Source organism: Homalodisca vitripennis, chromosome X, assembly GCF_021130785.1.
Source record: "Homalodisca vitripennis isolate AUS2020 chromosome X, UT_GWSS_2.1, whole genome shotgun sequence".
Taxonomy (NCBI): Eukaryota; Metazoa; Arthropoda; class Insecta; order Hemiptera; family Cicadellidae; genus Homalodisca; species Homalodisca vitripennis.
In genome coordinates, this window is record NC_060215.1 from 93,191,636 (window position 1) to 93,210,334 (window position 18,699).

The following is an 18,699-nucleotide window of genomic DNA, read 5'->3' on the forward strand; positions in this document are numbered from 1 at the left end:
ACTTCAAACTACTGGTCATGCTAAAGTATATAAGAGAGGCACATGCAATATGTGGTTAACTAAACAACATACCCTAAATTGACTATATATTTGGAACAATAATTATTTTAAAATGTCTATCACAAAGATTTCCGGTTTTTAACTTTTTGTTGTATATCTATTATAGTAGTTTACAACGTCTGTATGGTATTTCTAAATTACCAGGTCTGTGCGAAGACCCCGCATTGCAAGGGTCCAGTGGAGGCCAGAGGACCCTTTCTGTGTTCTTTGTACTTGTACGCGTCCATTATCTTCTTCTTCCAGGGCTTATCTGTGGACGTCTTTTTAAATACGAACACGACACCGTCTGTTGTGACATGGTCTTGAAGGTTCCTCCCGACGCCCTGTAAAAAGTAACGTAAATTATACAATCAACTGTAAATATTATATCTAAACCTATAGCTTCTACTGTACAGTTACTTAACTCACCGGAAGATCTTTGAACACCTTGATGCCTCGTTCCTTGAGGTGCTCCTCAGGTCCAATGCCCGATAGCATCAAAATTTTCGGGGAGTTAATGGCACCTGCAGACAGGATAACCTCCTTGCGAGCCCTGACTCGCACCATCCTGCCGTCCTTGAGGTATTCGACTCCAGTGGCCTGTCGATATTTTTGGTCCAGTAGCACTCTGGTCACGTGGGCTTCGGTACGGATTTCCAGGTTCCTCCGCTTGCGCCTAACCGGACGCAAGTAGGCGCCATTGGTGCTGAGCCGCTCCCCGTGGCGAGCCGTGCTCTGTAGGTGCATCACTCCAATCTGTTCCGCCCCCGCGTTCAGATCCCGCTCCGGCAACCCCAACTCCCGCCACGCAGAGATAAGATATGGCACATTAGGGTCCACGTACGGAAACCATTCCACGGTTTGAGGGCCCCCCTTTCCGTGGTACTCGGGATTGTGGTGCAGGATCTCTTCATCCTCGTTATCCTCCGACTTCTTGAAGTAGTAGAGTACGGATTCGAAATCCCAACCTGAAAACCAATAAAATCTTTAATTGTTAATAAGAAACACTAAAGTGTAATCATCTGTAATTACTTAACAGTTGTGTAAATAACTCTGCAAGTCGGAAGAAAGTTATCATGCTCGTATAATGACTTAGTATACATTCAAAAAAATTGAACTAGTGAAATAAAAAGTCGTGCGGTATAAAGTAGATGGCGTACCCAGAAATGTTACGGTCTTTGCACATATGACCACCAGGCAATAGGTTTATTCTGTGGTCTCTGCGCAAGACGCTAACTATCGCCACAACTTTCTAAACTCGACCACACTTTTTATGGATTGGTCATTTCTTTATTTTTAATTGCCGATCTGAGTTAAATTATACAGTGAACAACCAAAGATTTAGACTGTTCAACTGTAAAAGTGGAACAATAAGGTACCGTGGTTCCCCATTTCGGCCCACTCGTCGTAGTCTTGCGGGTTTCCACGAGTGTAGATCATATAGTTGATAGTGGAGGAGCCCCCCATCACTTTGCCTCTCGCCCAGTTGCAGCCACCCATTGGTCTCGACCTGCAGCTGAACTTCTCTGGCTGAGTGGTGTAACCCCAGTCCACATTGCTTTGCTGCAGCATGGGGGCGGCCGCTGGCACATCAGCTATCATGGGCTCCTCCATACCCGCCTCTAACAGCAACACCTGAGGACACGAACAGTACATCAAATCCTTTCTTAATACGGTTTCTGTAAGTAAGAATTTAGAGTATCTTATATTTCAGTACTTTCTTCCGTAACAAAACACTTGTAAGGGTCTCAGAGTCTAGGCTAAGTCTAGACTCTGAGACACCGGTTGACATACTTCGTGAGAGATCGGTAAGTATTTACTTTACGATATTACCTGGAAAATACGAACTCCTAGTATACAAATATTCGGAATGTTTTATATCAGTATAAGTTACTTTTATTTGTGATTGTATTATGTCATGTAAAGACTATTAACCTTCCAATACCTGGTCGATAATGTTGTTAATTTGTAGATCAATGTTACACACCAACTAAAATCGCCCTCTGATTATCAGAAACTTAAGTTCCTTTCAGCATTAACAAATATGCTGCTGTATATGGGGCTAAATATGGTTAGTTGAGAATTTCAAATGACTCAAAAACGTCGTTAACGATTGTACGAGTATGTGTATTTATGAGTGTTGTTGTGAATATGTGACTTTTAGAACTGTTTTCTCTGTTTTCTGGTAACCCCATAAATGTGAGATGTTTTTCAACGTTGCAGTCAAATGTCGTTGATTGATAGACATTTTAATTTCAGATTGATACTTTTTACTATAAAAATTTATAACTTACGGATAGTTTTCTGAGAATAGCATTTCAAGACTGAAATACGAAAGGTTTTCAAGGAAAAGTATAGTATGAATTGTATTTTACTCGTATAGCCGTGTTTGACATGTAGTTAAAGTAATATTACTCACTGTCCACTTCTTAACCTCCGAGAGCCTTGCTGCCACCACGCATCCTGCGGATCCTGCACCCACCACGATGAAATCATACTCTTCGTCCTGCTGTGCTTCTAACTGAGGATAGTCCCAAGAGAATTCTTCACTGAGGAAGTTTCTCGGCTGGAAGGGTTCACGAAAGAAGGTGACATCGGTGTAGAACTCGTCTCCCAGGAGATGGTAAGTCTGTCGCCGGTGCCTCTCCTGCTGGTCCCTGGGATAACCGAACATCTCTACCAGCAGACGCATGAACATGAAGGAGCCCGCGGTACAGCTTGTGGTCAGTACGTGGGCGTCGCAGGTCCCGCTCATGTCCCGCGGCCGGAACATCTGCTGCTGCTGATCTTCGTCCATCCTGCCTGTCTCGTCCTCACTTTTGCTTCGTTATGATAACTTCACTGTCCTCCCCATCTTGTGGAATCTCCTTATGCGCTGTAATGTTCACACACTTAAAGATGTTCTAGTGATAAAGCATTAACGAAGTTCTGTAATTTATTTTAATTTTACAGTCCCTCAACAATTTTCCAAACTTCTTATGCGCTAAAAAAATGTGAATATTTTTACAATTGAAAAATAACGCCACTGTATACTATACAGCATTATAAATCTCCTGCAATTGATATTATGGTGTGTTATCACTATTATATCTAATTAACAACTATTAGCGCAAATATTGATTATTCATAATCAGTGGACTTCGTTACAAAGTTACATTTGAATTTTTTATACACTGCTTATGTTCATAATGCCTGAAGCAGACAATGTGACAATGTCTCTTACTCACAGACAAAGTGGCTGTGTACGGCATACGCATCCGCACTTTCGTGCGGTTATTCTGTCATACAAGACGCCCTTTATTATCAATTTGTCAATTTCTTGCTTCCTTTGCAGAAACAAAACAAAACTAACGATTAAAAGGATTACGTTCACGTTCATTTTTATTTGTGCTCACATTATTAGAAGTCGACCGATGTGTAATAGGAAGATAATGTGTAGATTAAAAGCTCCGTTATACTGGCGACTTTTTTTTATTTTAGCCCCATTAGAACCATGTTAAATTTCACACACTTTTAAAATACGCATCCAAACTGTTCATAATTCTTCCGATATTTTTACTGTCTATTTGGAAATAAATTTCAAACATTTATTTATTTAATCGTTTATATAGAATAACCGTAGAATAAAAACTAAAAAACTTTAAAATGTGACATCGCCCATGATTGTACAACCAACAGTAAGGAGTCAAAAGTGTTTCTGGTTTAACATTGTCCTTTTGGGGGGAAACTCAAGGTCGTTTCATTACGTCCGGGGCACAGTTGCGACTATACGGTCTGCTATAGCGACCATGACCAAAGTGAAGTATACTATGAATCTACATATACCTTAAAACTGTATTGTATTTATACAAATTTAAGTTTAGTTTATAATACTAAGAGAATTGTAATATTGTGCCTGCTAGCTTATCGCAATAGTGCAGTGCACAACGATGGCTCTTTCGTTTGTAATATACCGTGACGGTATCGGTCCATTGAAGGGTTCTTGCTAACAACCTATTACAAGATAACTATGACATTACAATGTCTAATCAATTAAGTCTGCTCCATAATGAGTATGTAATCAGTGAGATCATATCACGGTTCATACAACAGCGTGTCAATTAGAGTGAATACGCGGATAAGAGCGTATTTTACTATTGCAAGTTGTTATACGCAGGCTTGAACTTTCCAAGATTATAAAGTAAATAGTTATAGTATTTTCTTCTACGTTTGTACGAAACATTTTGGATAGTACTACCTGCAAAAGAGGTTTACCTCTGTGAACGTATTATTTTTGTCTAGATATTTAAAAATGCAATAATACTGTTGTGTACGAGTATAGCTTTTTGACTTAATGATCTACAAATGGATGATCTTATTATAGCAAATATCTTACAGATATCTTATTACTGAAGTTAAACTACTTTTAGATGAGTAAACCAGAAATTTTGAGAGAAACATTTATTTTGCTGTACCAAAATATAAAATGTAAGTATATCGTCTCTTACAATAGGATTGTTTTCACGACAATCTGTTTTAATATGTATAACTGTTATTCAGCCCACTTTTATCACGCACTATAATATCTACCACTATGGTTAAACAAAAAGTGTCATTTCAATTTATTTTAATTGAATGTAAGCAGAATAAACTATGTTCTATACATAAAGAAACTATGTAAAGTCTGAACACAGCTTAAGACCTTTTTTTATAGGTTTAAGATATAAAATTGTTTTATTTTATTAGTTGTTGATAATTACCGTTTTTTATGAGGCCCTGAAGTAAGTAACGTTAAATCTTATATCCGGGCATAAGTCAAATTGCTTATTGTTTGTGAATCTTCGTGGGTCAATATTAAGAAGAAATTAAATTTGGAAGGCATTGGTGGTTATTTAATATTTATTGTTGATTCTAAGTAAACATTGCCAGTAAGTATGTAGATAAGGATGCCAAACTCTGATAAAGAAAGAAAGAAAGAATAGAGAGAGAATAATAAAAATTTACTAGTAAGATTTGTTTGGCTCCTGGTCAGTTGATGTGTATTTTTTACTACTTTTTTACTCATTTCAAATAAATTCGCTTTGTCTTAGCCACCTTTCCCTTTACCTTTCTACGTTGACGAAATATTTGATAGTACCGTGGTGATGTATTATGCGAATTGGATCTTATCGATGCGATGCGTAATCGGGTTTAAGGCGAATCTCTGTTAAAAATATAAACACATCGACGTTTGTTATTATTAAGAAAATATAATATGTTTATGATATTTTGGTAAATTATATTTTTATATAAGTTGGTAGGAATTTATAGGAGTTCACTGTTAAACTGTTTGAATGGCAGTGAAATTTAATGTTGTCTATGGTAAACCTGCCAGAGCACCAATTTACCAATGGGTGTTGATATAACAATATTCTGAAACTTGTTCAACCTAAAAATTTTCAAATATGCCACATTGCCTCTAACCGTGCGAGTCTATATGTGCCGCCGCCTGAGTGTTATAGTGGGTCTTCTACCCCGTACGTATATATAGGTGAAATCTTTTTTGAAATGTGTTGTTTTGACACATCATTTTCGCCTTTTTTGAGATTAGACATTTCTACTTCCAGGTAAAGAATAATTCAGAGTATTTCCTGAAAGAATATTCTTTTGGGAAGCTTTCAGTACTTGTTCCTACTCACGTTCCCTAACCATAAACTTTACAGTGAATGACTAGCTTTTTTCATTGCATTCGTATTGCTAACATATCCTTCTTTGCAATGTATTTACCCCTTGTACTTGCCGTTACCAATTTATCCCAGTTAACTCACTTCCTTTTATTTATCCAGTAGACCGCCCCCGTGTGTCCGGTTGGGGTTTACATAAAAGTATTAAATAATCAACGCTTTATGTATTGAGCGTCGGCAAGAACGCGAGCGATGGAGCGTGCTGACGATGACGACCGGATGTTCGTTGGGCCGCCTTGTCGCTGGGCCGCAGGTTGTCGCGGCAGAGTCGATTTTCACGCTCTTTTTGTCAGTCAGATAGTTGCCTGCTTCACTACTTACTCTGACTAACTTACGTAATCGGCGTCAACAATGACCCGGCCCGCCTGATGTGTTACTGGCTACGTGATAGCATTGTTGCTCGCAATAACCGGCTTTCTGCACATTTGTATTTTGCAGTCAATATTATGTTGAGACAATATTAAAGCTAATTTAGAGTGCATGACTTAAATTTTTTACGGGTATTTTCGCAAATACATATTTCACAACTTCTTACGATGCACATACCGTACAAAAAAAGTGTTCTAGATTTGTGGCAATTTTCCATATTTTTAGTTTTTAAACAGATTACCAGTTATTAACAGGTCTGGACTGATGTGGTGCATAGAATTGATAATGACGTGTTGCAAAAATAACTATTTCCTTTACTAAATGGGTTGTTATACCCAAACGTAACTGTACGTAACTTTTGAACAATACTCCGGGTTTTCAAGAAAGCATAATTCCGAAAACTGTATGCTCAATTGTAGACCTAAAGAAAACGAAAGGAGAAACAAATCAAATCTTTGAGATATAACTTACCATTTAACAAACTAATGAAAATACTATCACAATACGAATTGTACTTCACCTAAACTTTTTTTCCGAAAACTCTATTTCAAATTGTGATTAATTATCCTTCATATGGAAAATAAGGAACTTCATGTTGAGAATACATTTACATATTGTACTCTTTCCTGTTGTCGTTGGTTTTTTTGTTCAGTTAGATCTATATGTTTTTATTTAAGGTATTATTATTTAAGTTATCCCACTAACAAATTTATTTATCATCCAGAACATCCTACTTAAATAAGCTTCTTAGAGAATAAAACATTTAAATCATTTATATTTTTATCAATACCGATTTTAACGTGTCTTAAGGGACATCTCAATGATAAGTTCTTCCTTACTCCTCCTCCCAAGTAAACGAGGGAGGATACGTTTAAGATCTGTTGATAGTAACTTGAAGTGTTGCAAATGGTAATCTTTAAAGGATAAAGATTTATCAAAAACATTAGTTGGGTGGGTTTACTTGTGGTACTTGGTGTTACAATGAAGTGATAAATAATAAAATATATTTAAATATTGCTATTTTTGGATAACCCCTTTTTAGATACGTTTTCGTGAATTATCTAAGTAAGTTTATGTATAGATATGTGGGTGTAAAAGCGACCATGAGTGATAAGTTAGGCTAATTATTTTTGATGATTTAATTCAACTAGAAAAGAATATGTTTCTGACCAAATCAAATAGTTGTTTAAATAAAGTATTTTTGTTTCTGTATTTTATCCAGGTGCAGGTGCGACAATGATCTTTTGTTATTACAGTATGTTTAACAAATTAGAAAATACCAGCTTTTCAGTGAATGTGAGCGAGCAGTGAAGGAACTTCGAAAAAGGTTTAATGCATAAGCAATTTAGTAATGTATTTTTAAAACTGGATTTCTTCAGCTAGGAACTAAGACCAGGGACGAAACTGTCTCATTTGAATTGATCATATTGTACCGTATATGTACTTTCTACCGTACTTTGTTATTGGGTACAATTTATTATTTTCCTTTTTATTTAGTGGCTGAGTGTCTATCAGGTTTTTTATTGTTGTTGCTTAGGTGCAAGAATTATCACATATTTATTCCAGTATAAATGAACGTGTTATTATTGGTAATTAGTATTTTATTGTTTTCAAGTTAATTGCAAAGATAGTTTGAACTAATAACTAATAGAACTTCTTAAGAGCCGGCTGAACAATCTTTGTTTTAGTTCCATGAGAACAATGTTAAGCCTGAAATCCTTTACGCACTCACTTTTGGTCTTGAAATTACTGTTGTTTTGATTTCATTTCAATAGTATGATTGATACGCGTACAAAAGCGTTTTAATTATTTCGATACTGTTTACACCTTACTGAAAAATTGCATGCCATACAGTAAATAACAAAAATATTCGGATGCGTAGACCTATCAATTACGTCTTTCATAATTCTACAAGTAAATGTAATTTCTAAACTGTTTGTTTGTTTGAGATTAAACATTGCTCTTCTGAAGAAAAACTCAATACATCTAGTTCTTAAGGTTTATGTAACATAAGTATTAGTTGTCATTGAAATGAATGTACGTTTAATTCAACACTTTCTATATCTCAATTACGTTAAAACGCTTATTAACAGAGATTAGCTGTAAAAATGTAAATTTAACTGAACTTAATATTTATTGCTCTATATCTGTCATTACGTTTGCAATTTTTTTTAATTCACTGTAAATTGTTTTAAACCATATATTTATAAATTTTTCTACATTGAAAAATCACTTACTGTTTCAAAAGTAAGTGTTTATGTACAGTAGGTAAAAATGTGAAACACTCTTCGTTAATTAAAATCTAAAATAGACTGGGAACGAAATGCAACTTAATGTCCAGGTCACGTATTTTTTACGTAGGTTTACATGGTAAACTTACAATGAACTGTAGACGACTCTGAGAGGGTGGCGAATATCGAGGTTGTGCACTCGGCGAGTACCAGATAGACAGTGCAGTACCGATCCGAGGGGCGAGCGGTGAGGGCGAAGTCCCCAGCCCCCCACTCGAGTCACCAGTCCGTCACCCGCTACAGGACCGGGGCTCCTGGCCGGCCGGGGAAAGTCCCCAGGAACTCTGACATCAAATAGAGCGTGGCCTGAGCTTTACCCTAACTGACCATCTGCGTGTTGAACTTCCTTCTCCTACGGGCTGACGATATCATACGCCACACGACCGAGCCAAGAGATCAGGTACCTTTCGACTAAGATCAAACTGTTTGGGGGGGGGGGGGAGTTTAAATTTTAAAAAAAAGATTTTACAACTGATTAAAAGATTTTCTTGGGGCAAAATATGATTTATCCGAAATTCGTATTAAACTTATAAAAATCACAGGTTTACTAGTTTGGACTATAATGCGAGTTTTCAGCTAATGAAATTTGAGAAACAAGTTTGGTTCTCACCTGTAAATAACTTGAGCAATGGTAAATTCTTAGTCCTAAGTATGGCATACACAAAAATCAATGTCTTCTGTTTTATTGGTTTTATTTATTCTAACATAAACATTTGCTTTAGACGTTATGTGGGTACAAACTACTTTTATTGAGTTTTAAGTTATTACGAATAATCTATGATAAACATCTATTCCGTTGCACTGTAATTGTACATATTGGGTTAAATCGCGCTTTGTAAATTATACATACATAAAACCACTGTGATATAGTTGGTTTTTAGATTCACAAGATCACTAAACGAACATATTTCAAATTGGATTAAGGGCTTTTCAGACCGTATCGTCCAGTGCTGACAGTGAGGATCGAGAAGCAGGAGGACGGAACGGTCCGGTGAACCTGTCGCGGAACAGCGGAACACGGATGTCAGTTGCCGGCGATCCTTCCAGTCGTGACGCTGACGCGGTGAATAATTTCACCACACAACAAACGTTTTTCACCTTATCAATATTTCGGGGAAAGTGCACGGACTGGTATAATTGAATAGATTGCACTCCCTTGCGCAACTGCTGACGAAATGGTTCAATTGGCCAACTTGTTCTACACTACAACACGTCTATATTGTTGTTCACCCGTGCATGGCACATTCTGTTTGACGTAACCTGCTCAGCAATTAGTATGTGACAGATATGGTTTGGCAGATCAATAAATGTATTGCAATTTTTAAATGAGATTTTTGAGAAATTCAATTTTTTGTGACTATTGCATCCTGCAATTTTTACTACATATTGATCTGAAAAACGCGATTTAATCACTTGAGCTCTAACCTCTTATTCTGATGATAAGATGCTCGCACATTCTTGTGGCCTATGGAAAAGGACTAAATAAGGATAAATAATGGGAGGGTCATTATTAATTTTAAATGTTGTATTTTACAATTGTTACTTAATTTATAACAAACAAACAACAGACTAATGTGTAAACTTCTATGTATTACCTCTATACATTTTCAAACATAATATTATCACGTAGTCCGAATAAGTACCATAATAACGTTGTGACTGTTTATCTATTATGTAACTCGTAACCCCTCACAAACGCACTCGCTGGATTTAAGAAGTTCTACTTTGTATAGCTATGGACAATTACGTTTATACAATTTATCCATTAGCTATTAGTCATCTACGAACTAGTTAATATAAATTATGTATTGCTACGAATATATTTATGAGTAAGGTGTGTTTTATAAGCCACTCTCTTTCTCAGAGTTCCGTATGCCCCGATGGTCCCAAATGACTCTCTTTTATAAGATCAGCAGCTTTCTCCCCTATCATGATGGTAGCGGCGTTGGTGTTGCCACTAACCACGTTAGGCATGATGGAAGCGTCGGCCACCCGCAGCCCTCGGACCCCTCGCACTCTGAGACTCGGGTCGACGACAGCTCCCTGGTCCTCCGCAGGTCCCATCTTGCACGTTCCGGTCACGTGGTAGCACGTGGTACCGACCTGTCTCATGGCACACTCCCAGTACTCGTCAGAATCGTAGGGGAACTGTGAGCAGGCTCGATACTGTACCCGCAGCATCTCCGGTTTGTGAGGTTCCATCGCCGAGGTCTTGATGAATCTCTGAGTGAAGCGTACGGCACCCAGAACAGTTTTCACGTCCTCTTTATGCTTCAGGTATCCCGGAAATAGTCTAGGACTGTCGAATGGATTCGTACTCTTCAGCAGAAGATGACCACGACTCTTGGGCCTCAAAAGCAAGGGGAATTGGATCATCAAATCTTTCTCCGTGTTGAGTCTCAAAAGCTCTTCTCCGAGCTCACAGTCCATGTTGAACATTATCAGCACGTGTTTCAAAGTTATTGTATCGTTTGCTGGGAAGTAAATGTGATGGTATTCTATGTCGGGATAGTCTTCAGCGTAGTTTTTATCATTTGTACTGATGAAAGCTACCACGTTTGCTAATCTCACCTTGGAAAACTGTCCAGTCCTTCTTGTCAAGTACTCGTACAAGTCGTCGAATACCAGTAGAGGTTCTTTTGCTTCGGGGTGCAGTGGCTTTGTCGCGAAAGAATTTCCGAGGAAAATAAAATGATCTTGCAAGTTTTTACCTACTTGCAAGTCCTGAACGAGCTTTATGCCTAGTTCTTCCAAATGACTCTTAGGACCTATTCCAGATAACATCAGAATTTGTGGTGAATTCAGAGTACCTGCCGAGAGAATTATTTCTTTTTTAACAGGAATTTCGTATTTCTTTCCATTTTTCACAAACTGTATACCGTACGCTCTCTTATCGTCATCAATTAAAATCTTGGTAACATGGGCTTTCTTGACGACATGCAAGTTTTCCCTGTCTTTAATGGGAGTCAGGAAAGCTCTAGCTATATTCATTCTCGCTCCTTGGTTTAAAGTTCCAGGAATGTTGTTAAAGCCGGATTGGACATCGCCATTGGCATCTTCAGAGGGTCCAAACCCCAGTTCTGCACCTGCCTTCACTATAGAATCTGATAAACCGTCAAAATAATGATCGTGGAAGTCTTCCAAACTCAAATAACCTCCTTTCCCATGGTATTTGCTATTCTTCAAGTGAGGCATTCTCATATCTTGTGATTTCTTGAAGTACGGAAGGACATCTTCATATCCCCATCCAGTATTTCCTAGAGCCTTCCAGTGTTCGTAGTCTTTTTTATTCCCTCTGACATACAGCATGAAGTTAATCAACGTAGACCCTCCTATTCCTTTCCCCCTCGGCCAGTAACAAGTGCCGTTGGTAAATCCCCCGCAAATTTCAGGATCTTTTTCCGTGATGTATCCCCAGTCGTGCTCTCCTTTCTGGATGAGAAAGGCCGCTCCTGGGATGTCCGAGGTACCTATCGGATCGGAACCGGCTTCCAGCAGCAGCACTCTCCAGTCCGGAATCTCTGTTAGGCGGTTGGCAATTACAGATCCAGCGGATCCTGCACCTACTACTACGAAATCGTATTCGAAGGGTCCACTAGCGCTGTCAAATATGTAACCCCGGTCCTCCGGGTAGTACTGGGAGCCCCCGAGAGCACAGTAGGAGCCGACTAGTGTGGTCACGAGCGCACTGAACAGCTGTCCTGTGGCCCCTTGGGTCGAGTACTCCGGGCAGGGGTTGGGATAGGAATCCATCTGCAACAGCCACACAATCAATTAAACATAAGACAGTGAAACTCTTCAATTGACTGGGACACCTGTGAATGTGGGGAGAGAGAATAGTATAGAATGGATATATTATGTCTTGTAACAAGGGCGCTCACATAAACGACTGACATGATAAGTATTTATTTATCTAACCTTTTTGAATTTTACTTTTATTGTATTTTATTTTAGTAACTACATTAGAGCACCAATGGCCCAGACAACATGGTCAGATCGGAAGATGTCGATAGTAAATTTTTATCAACAGTTTGTATGTTATTTTTTCTATGTACATACTTGCATATAAACTGCCTTTTTACTATAAATATTAATCTTTATTTACATTAAACAGATAAAGGTAACGATGTGCCTGGAATATTGTATTGAGAAACGACGCTGTTTCCACTTTTCCCTATCCACATTGTAATCGTTCATAGGTATTTAATGTTAGTGATTTGCCATTGCCAATACAACCATTAGTTATTGTATAAAATCCGATATGGACCTGTACTATGTCGTTTACATATTTATAAACTTTAAACTACAGGAAAGTCGTACAAAGAATTAACAGCTTCCTAAAAATGATTAAGTTATGTAAAACTAAAAATAACTTAAGTCATCTTTTATCTGTATCAGCTACCAACATGTACCGTAGTTTTACTTTTTGACATTGTGTTTACGACAATTTGATTGTTATGTACAAATTGTTGAAATCTCATTACGTTCGATGTAAACAACAAAGTGATGTAACGCAAAACTGGACAGTTTTTGTTTTACAGCGGGAGAGCAGGAGGCGGGCCTTAAGAACAGTATTTGATTCCATTGTCTGAGACACCGGTAACTGAAGATTATATCACCTGGTAGACATTTTCGGGCCTGTCCCCCGCCATAACTACGCTCGGCAGTTTTTGTGCGGTGTGACAATATTGCATGTGTACCGGCGCACTGGTTCCACGCACGTCCACTTTCTTCATTTCACTCACACTTCTCACGACGGTTAGCCAAGCTTTTACCCATGTAAGCTTCTGCTTACGTGTATCCTGTCATCTGTCCATGGGAATCGGATGATATTATGTCCGTATTTTCCCGGAATGGAAAATCCCCAGACGTTTTCCTACGGGATTGACCTTGGTACGAATTCCGATACTGTGTAGTCAGCAAAACAGTGTACTCCAGAGTATGATAGCATACTAGAAAAAAAACATATAACAGAACCGAAATATGAGTTTAAAATTGAATTCAATTAACACATTTTTGGAGGTATAATCCGAACGAGTAACAGTGATCAAATGAGTACCTCAGGGCTCCATACTGATACCAATGTTGTTTGTAATGTCCAAGATAATTTAAACCTCATTGCGAAATAGTAATTAATGCTGATGATACAGCTTTGGTTATAGTCAATAAGAATAAAGACATCGATTCTTTTATTGCCCTCATCCTGACAAAACAATTCCGTTTTCTCAATGATCTGGTTTTAGATCGATTGAACCTGAGCACGCTAAATTCCTATGACTCTAAACTAAACCATTAAACCAGAAATAGCTGTAATAGGATCAGGAAAATACAGTGTATTACAAGTTTTATCTATGTACCAACTTCTATAACCTGAAGCCCCCCATAAATCGGCGTAATATAAAATCAACAGTAAGGCTTATTCTGGAAGAGATGTGAAACCAATTTTATGAACAGCATACTAACCCTTGGTTGTGACACACCTGAGATGTGTTGTTGTGGCCTAATATTCTGGTAAATAACTCTGGACCCCGAGCTTCCAGAGCTTACTTAAGCGAAGTATGCTATAGGATACTGTGCCTCTTTGGATTCACACCTTTTCTGTTAAATCTTCTAGAAGATACTAGCTATCCGAATAGAGGTAATAATGATTCTAAAAAGATTAAGACTAATCAGTGGAATGGGATATCTGAAATGTAAGACCTACATTTTTCAGACTGGGTATGGGCAACCGTACAACACTAGGTACAGGAGGAAATTCGTCCTTAATCATAATCATACAGGTCAATTAAAAACCTGTGCTGTACGAGTGTGACTTCCCCTAACATTCTGCCCGATTCCTTTTGAAAACGTCCGGAGAAACTTCGTATTTAGAAACTTTCAACTGAAACTATTAACTCAACACCATCAAAGAGTTTCTTCAACCGACTTACCATGTCTTATATCCTGTGTATTATATGTCTATTATATTTTTTAATGTGTATAATAATTGCATTTGGTTGTAGGAATAATTTATTCAAATTCTTAAAGAGTGACGATTTACATTTGAAGTACTTACTGGCCACAAGAGAAAACTATATTTGTTATACAAACTATAACAATGCCTTAAGTTTTGCCTGTGTCTTCAAGTTCAACAAGAAACGTATTGGACAAAATTAGTTCAGATTTGGTGTTACTATCCTCAGCACATACATCTACATTTTCAATTTTAATTTCAACTTGTATTTTAGTTTTTAAGCTGGTTCCTACTTTCCGGTCGTTGTATGATGTGGATGTCGATTGGCGATGATTTAGTCAGATCGTGCTTTGTGTTCAAAGTCTCCTGGGGAGGGGGAGATGATGGACTTAATTGAACCAATTGAACTAGTTAACTTTTGTTGAATCGTAGTTAGTGATAAGGAGATAAGTTCTTATAAAATGTATATATTTCCTTTACATTTCTTTGTTTAACGGTGTTTGATGGAATTATGTAAATAATTAGAATGCATTTCAATGAATGAATTTTTATTCTAGCTATATAAACACACAACTAGTAGATAATCGTTTCAGAAAAGTCTGTTTTAGAATGCGGTCCGGATATGGTTATAGTTAAAATGAAATTTTGAAGTTTTGTCATACAATATTAATTATAGTCAGTTGAATTGCAATTTTAATAAAACGTGTCTTGTTGTTTTTTTAACTCTTAAATATTAAGATTATTTAACATTTTCGTGACACGTTAGACTGTTTCTTGATTATTAAATTTAGATATTATTTATTAAACTATTATCGGAAATTTATCGTTCAGGAAAAGTATAACTCTGCAATAATAAAGGGAACTTGTGTTCATCACATGATTGCTAATTTTATAACATGATCGCATGACAATATATACTCTTTTAAATAATAATATTTGTGTAGCAGTACTCATACGCCATTGTTCTTGTGATGTAGACTTTTCTAGATTTTGATCCATCCCTTTTTTCTTAGAACAATTGATAGTATATGCGTATTTATTCTTGCAGTAAAGTGCACTTTACTGGGTAAATTATTTACATTTTTAAACTATATCAGGATTGGAAACTATTTTTTAGTGTTTGCACGGATGAGGATTTACATTGACTGTAGAACGGTCATGATGGTAGTTTCTTAAATAAATAAAAAGACGGTCTAGTTTGGAAGATTTCAAGAAAATTCCCTGACATTTATTTTAAAAGATTTTGGACATTAGTGCTCACCAGTATTGACAGGGAAGTAACCTCCAATGGCAACGTAAACGTGCAAATCATTATAGTTTTGCAAGCCTAGAGCCAATTTGCATTGGACATAACCTAGTTTTTCGTGAAATTTATAGAGATATTTCTTGTAGTAAACAAATAAATCATTTACGTAACTAGGTTTGGTAGGGATGGATTCTTTTATTATACTATATAACTTATAAGAAAGTTCTCTATTGATTTCAGGAAAAAACTAGGTTGTATGTTTATGCACTGCAAATTGGCTCTATGCTCCCGGACTACTAAAAATAACCCACACACAGCGTTCTACTTCACGTCGCGTCGTGAGTTTTTCATCCTTGAGATTTTTGCAGCGCTGTCAATAGTGTGCTCACTTCCTACTCAACTCAGTGCCCACATGTCAGAGAGGGAACGCTGTAAACGAGTTTTCTTAACTACGGTTATTTTATCAATATATATATATATATATATATATATATATATATATATATATATATATACAGTATGTATATATATATTTATATTTTTTATTTATTTATTTTTGTTTATTTATGTTTTTTTCGGCAAAGTATATCAGAACATTTGATACACTTGGTAGAAAAATTCGTTTTTATGGACGATGTTAATAAGATATGAATACTAGGTTGTTTTAAACTTAATACACCGATTGAGTACTAAACTAATTGTAATTATAAAAGTAAAACTTGTACAACAAAGAACTCATCCAGAATACTTTACTCATATAGGTTTGGTTTTCTTTCACAACTCAAAACAGTTAGTGACAAATTTAGGACACCACTTAAAGACTACAAATAAAACTTTAAGAAAACAACAGTAGTTTTGTTATTATGATTTATTATCATTATCAAGTATTAGTTATAATATTAAATTAATGTTTCGATAAAAGGCCACTGAATGCCAGCAGCAAAATTAAATGGTATCATTGTTCCATCAACGAAATACAATGATACATTAGTTTTTTATTTATTTTGTAATAAAAGACTATAACTTTCCAGTTTGACCCACGCTATAAAGCAGCAAGCTTAAATCACATTTGTCTCCAAGTTGTGCTAATTGATACATTAGGCCAATTACACTTATTATTGGCATTATTTATAATTTATAGTGAATGGCCACAACAGTGACCTGTCAATTACGGATAGTTAATATACTGAATGTACTGCAAAATTTTGCAATTGAATCATAATTTTAAATCTAAAGAACTAGAAATTTTGTTTTCTGTACTAACATTTTTTAACACAATATTTGTTGTATTAGTTGGATATTTTTTAACTAACGAAATGGATATATGGTACTAATTGACCACAACAACCTGTTTTACTGGGCAACACTTAGAATAATTAAATTGACCTTTCTGTGGTTTATCACTTGCATCTCGTGTTGTCTTTAAAAACCCCATATGTGCATTGTAAATGCCAAAGTTATACTCGAGGTTAAGTCTCTAAATTGTTAAATATTTTAACAATTTTTTACAGTTTTTTACAGGTAAGTTTACGTTTTTCGGTATTATTTTGAACCGAGATCACTTACCTGTGGCTTTATGTCCAATTGGTTGTAAACAAGAACACAAGTAACACACAAGAATATATATATATATATATATATATATATATATATATATATTGCTAGATAAGTATTTTTAATTCCTACACATTACTACGTTTGGATTTTTTGTACACATGTACGTTTAAATTTCTAAAAAGAAAATCAAACACCTACAGTCATTACTATCTTCTACCTTTCAATTCAGCTTTAATTTAAATAAATTTATTTATATTGGGTAATTATGTGATTTTTTATTATTTATCTGTTTTCAGCTGAACTAAGAAGTGGACTAAACCTGTGTAATAAATACAATAACATTGTTCACGGGTGTCATAATTAAAGTAAAATATTGTCAGTATTACTTACGGTGATATTTTAAAAGTACACGAAGATGGATCGAGCCATGGACACACAACTCGGTGTGTGTGGCCGGTGTTTCTGAGGGACTAGCGCGAGTGTCCTGTCAGACAGGACAGCTGATGACCTCGATATTGATATTGACACTAATCATATTATGGTCTCATCTTATAGTGCGATCCCTGGCTCACCTTACGCGGTGTGAGGTTTACCACATTACCCGGTCCGTGGCTTTGTGTTGATCTACTCATTTTAGGCGACAGGCCTCGCTGATGAGATTCATCTCTCACTTGTATCTGATGTTAATTTATATACAGTTTTGAAGTCGACATATGTGACTGTTTTATAGTTTCGTGGTGATATTGTTTGGTTGTAGGCAGTATAATACGAGTTCAAGTATCGAGCACGATATGCATTGTTGATATTATTAAATCGGTTATTTAAAGTATATTTGTACAAAATTCAAGTAGTATTTCTAGAGAAAATCTAACTTATAAGATATTATGTTTGTAAATTCTCCATCACATAGCATTCTTACAGACCAATCGAATTCTCTCTTTGCTCTTGCCAAGGAAATATTTTTACGATGTTAATGATTATTCTTACATCATTTAAGCAAATATTAACTCTAAATATATTTCCATGCTACTTTTTTAATACAAATTGCCTCATATTCTTTAAGTACGAAAAATAATAGAAAACATATTATTCAAATTATAAATCTTTTTCTTCCAACACATTTAAAAGCTTATTGCATTTTCTTCGAAAAGTTATTACTTTAATTAATTATTACCATTTAATCCATTTTTAGTTGTAATTGTTTAACTATTTTTGGACATTGTTTAGAGCTATAAGTGAATAAGGCTTAATATTGTTTTAAAATTTAACTATTCCACTTTATTAGTATCAAGTGTATAATGAATAAGTCAGTTTCTCCCCGAGTAGAAGTTGCTTCGATTAATTAAATGTATTCCACGATAGGTATTTTATTCCTTGGTTTATATGATTGTCTTCTAGGCCGTATAAATGCAATGAAATGAGCTATAAAAGGGAAAGGTGTAGCGTAGAGAATACTATTCTCTAGTTTGTAGACCAGGAACACATGCTACGTGCGGGACAAAGTGTATATCTCTTTCTTTGAGAGAGTAAAGCTCAAGCCGG

The 18,699-nt window shown here is 36.1% G+C and overlaps 3 protein-coding genes across 3 annotated transcripts in view; 1 reads left to right on the plus strand and 2 right to left on the minus strand.

Moving 5' to 3' along the window:
• LOC124369504 (flotillin-2) overlaps window positions 1–18,699 on the plus strand; it is a 428,795-nt gene that overhangs the window by 306,758 nt on the left and 103,338 nt on the right. The window lies entirely within an intron of this gene.
• LOC124369505 (glucose dehydrogenase [FAD, quinone]-like) lies at window positions 1,209–1,836 on the minus strand. Its single transcript, XM_046827520.1, has one exon. It carries the CDS (start codon window positions 1,693–1,695, stop codon window positions 1,390–1,392), a length of 306 nt encoding a protein of 101 aa, XP_046683476.1. The 5' UTR covers window positions 1,696–1,836; the 3' UTR covers window positions 1,209–1,389.
• LOC124369498 (glucose dehydrogenase [FAD, quinone]-like) lies at window positions 9,912–17,676 on the minus strand. The gene is made up of 2 exons (XM_046827513.1): window positions 17,548–17,676; window positions 9,912–12,154 (listed from the first exon to the last, which is right to left on the minus strand). The coding sequence occupies exon 2, from the start codon at window positions 12,152–12,154 to the stop codon at window positions 10,262–10,264; it is 1,893 nt and encodes a 630-aa protein (XP_046683469.1). The 5' UTR covers window positions 17,548–17,676; the 3' UTR covers window positions 9,912–10,261.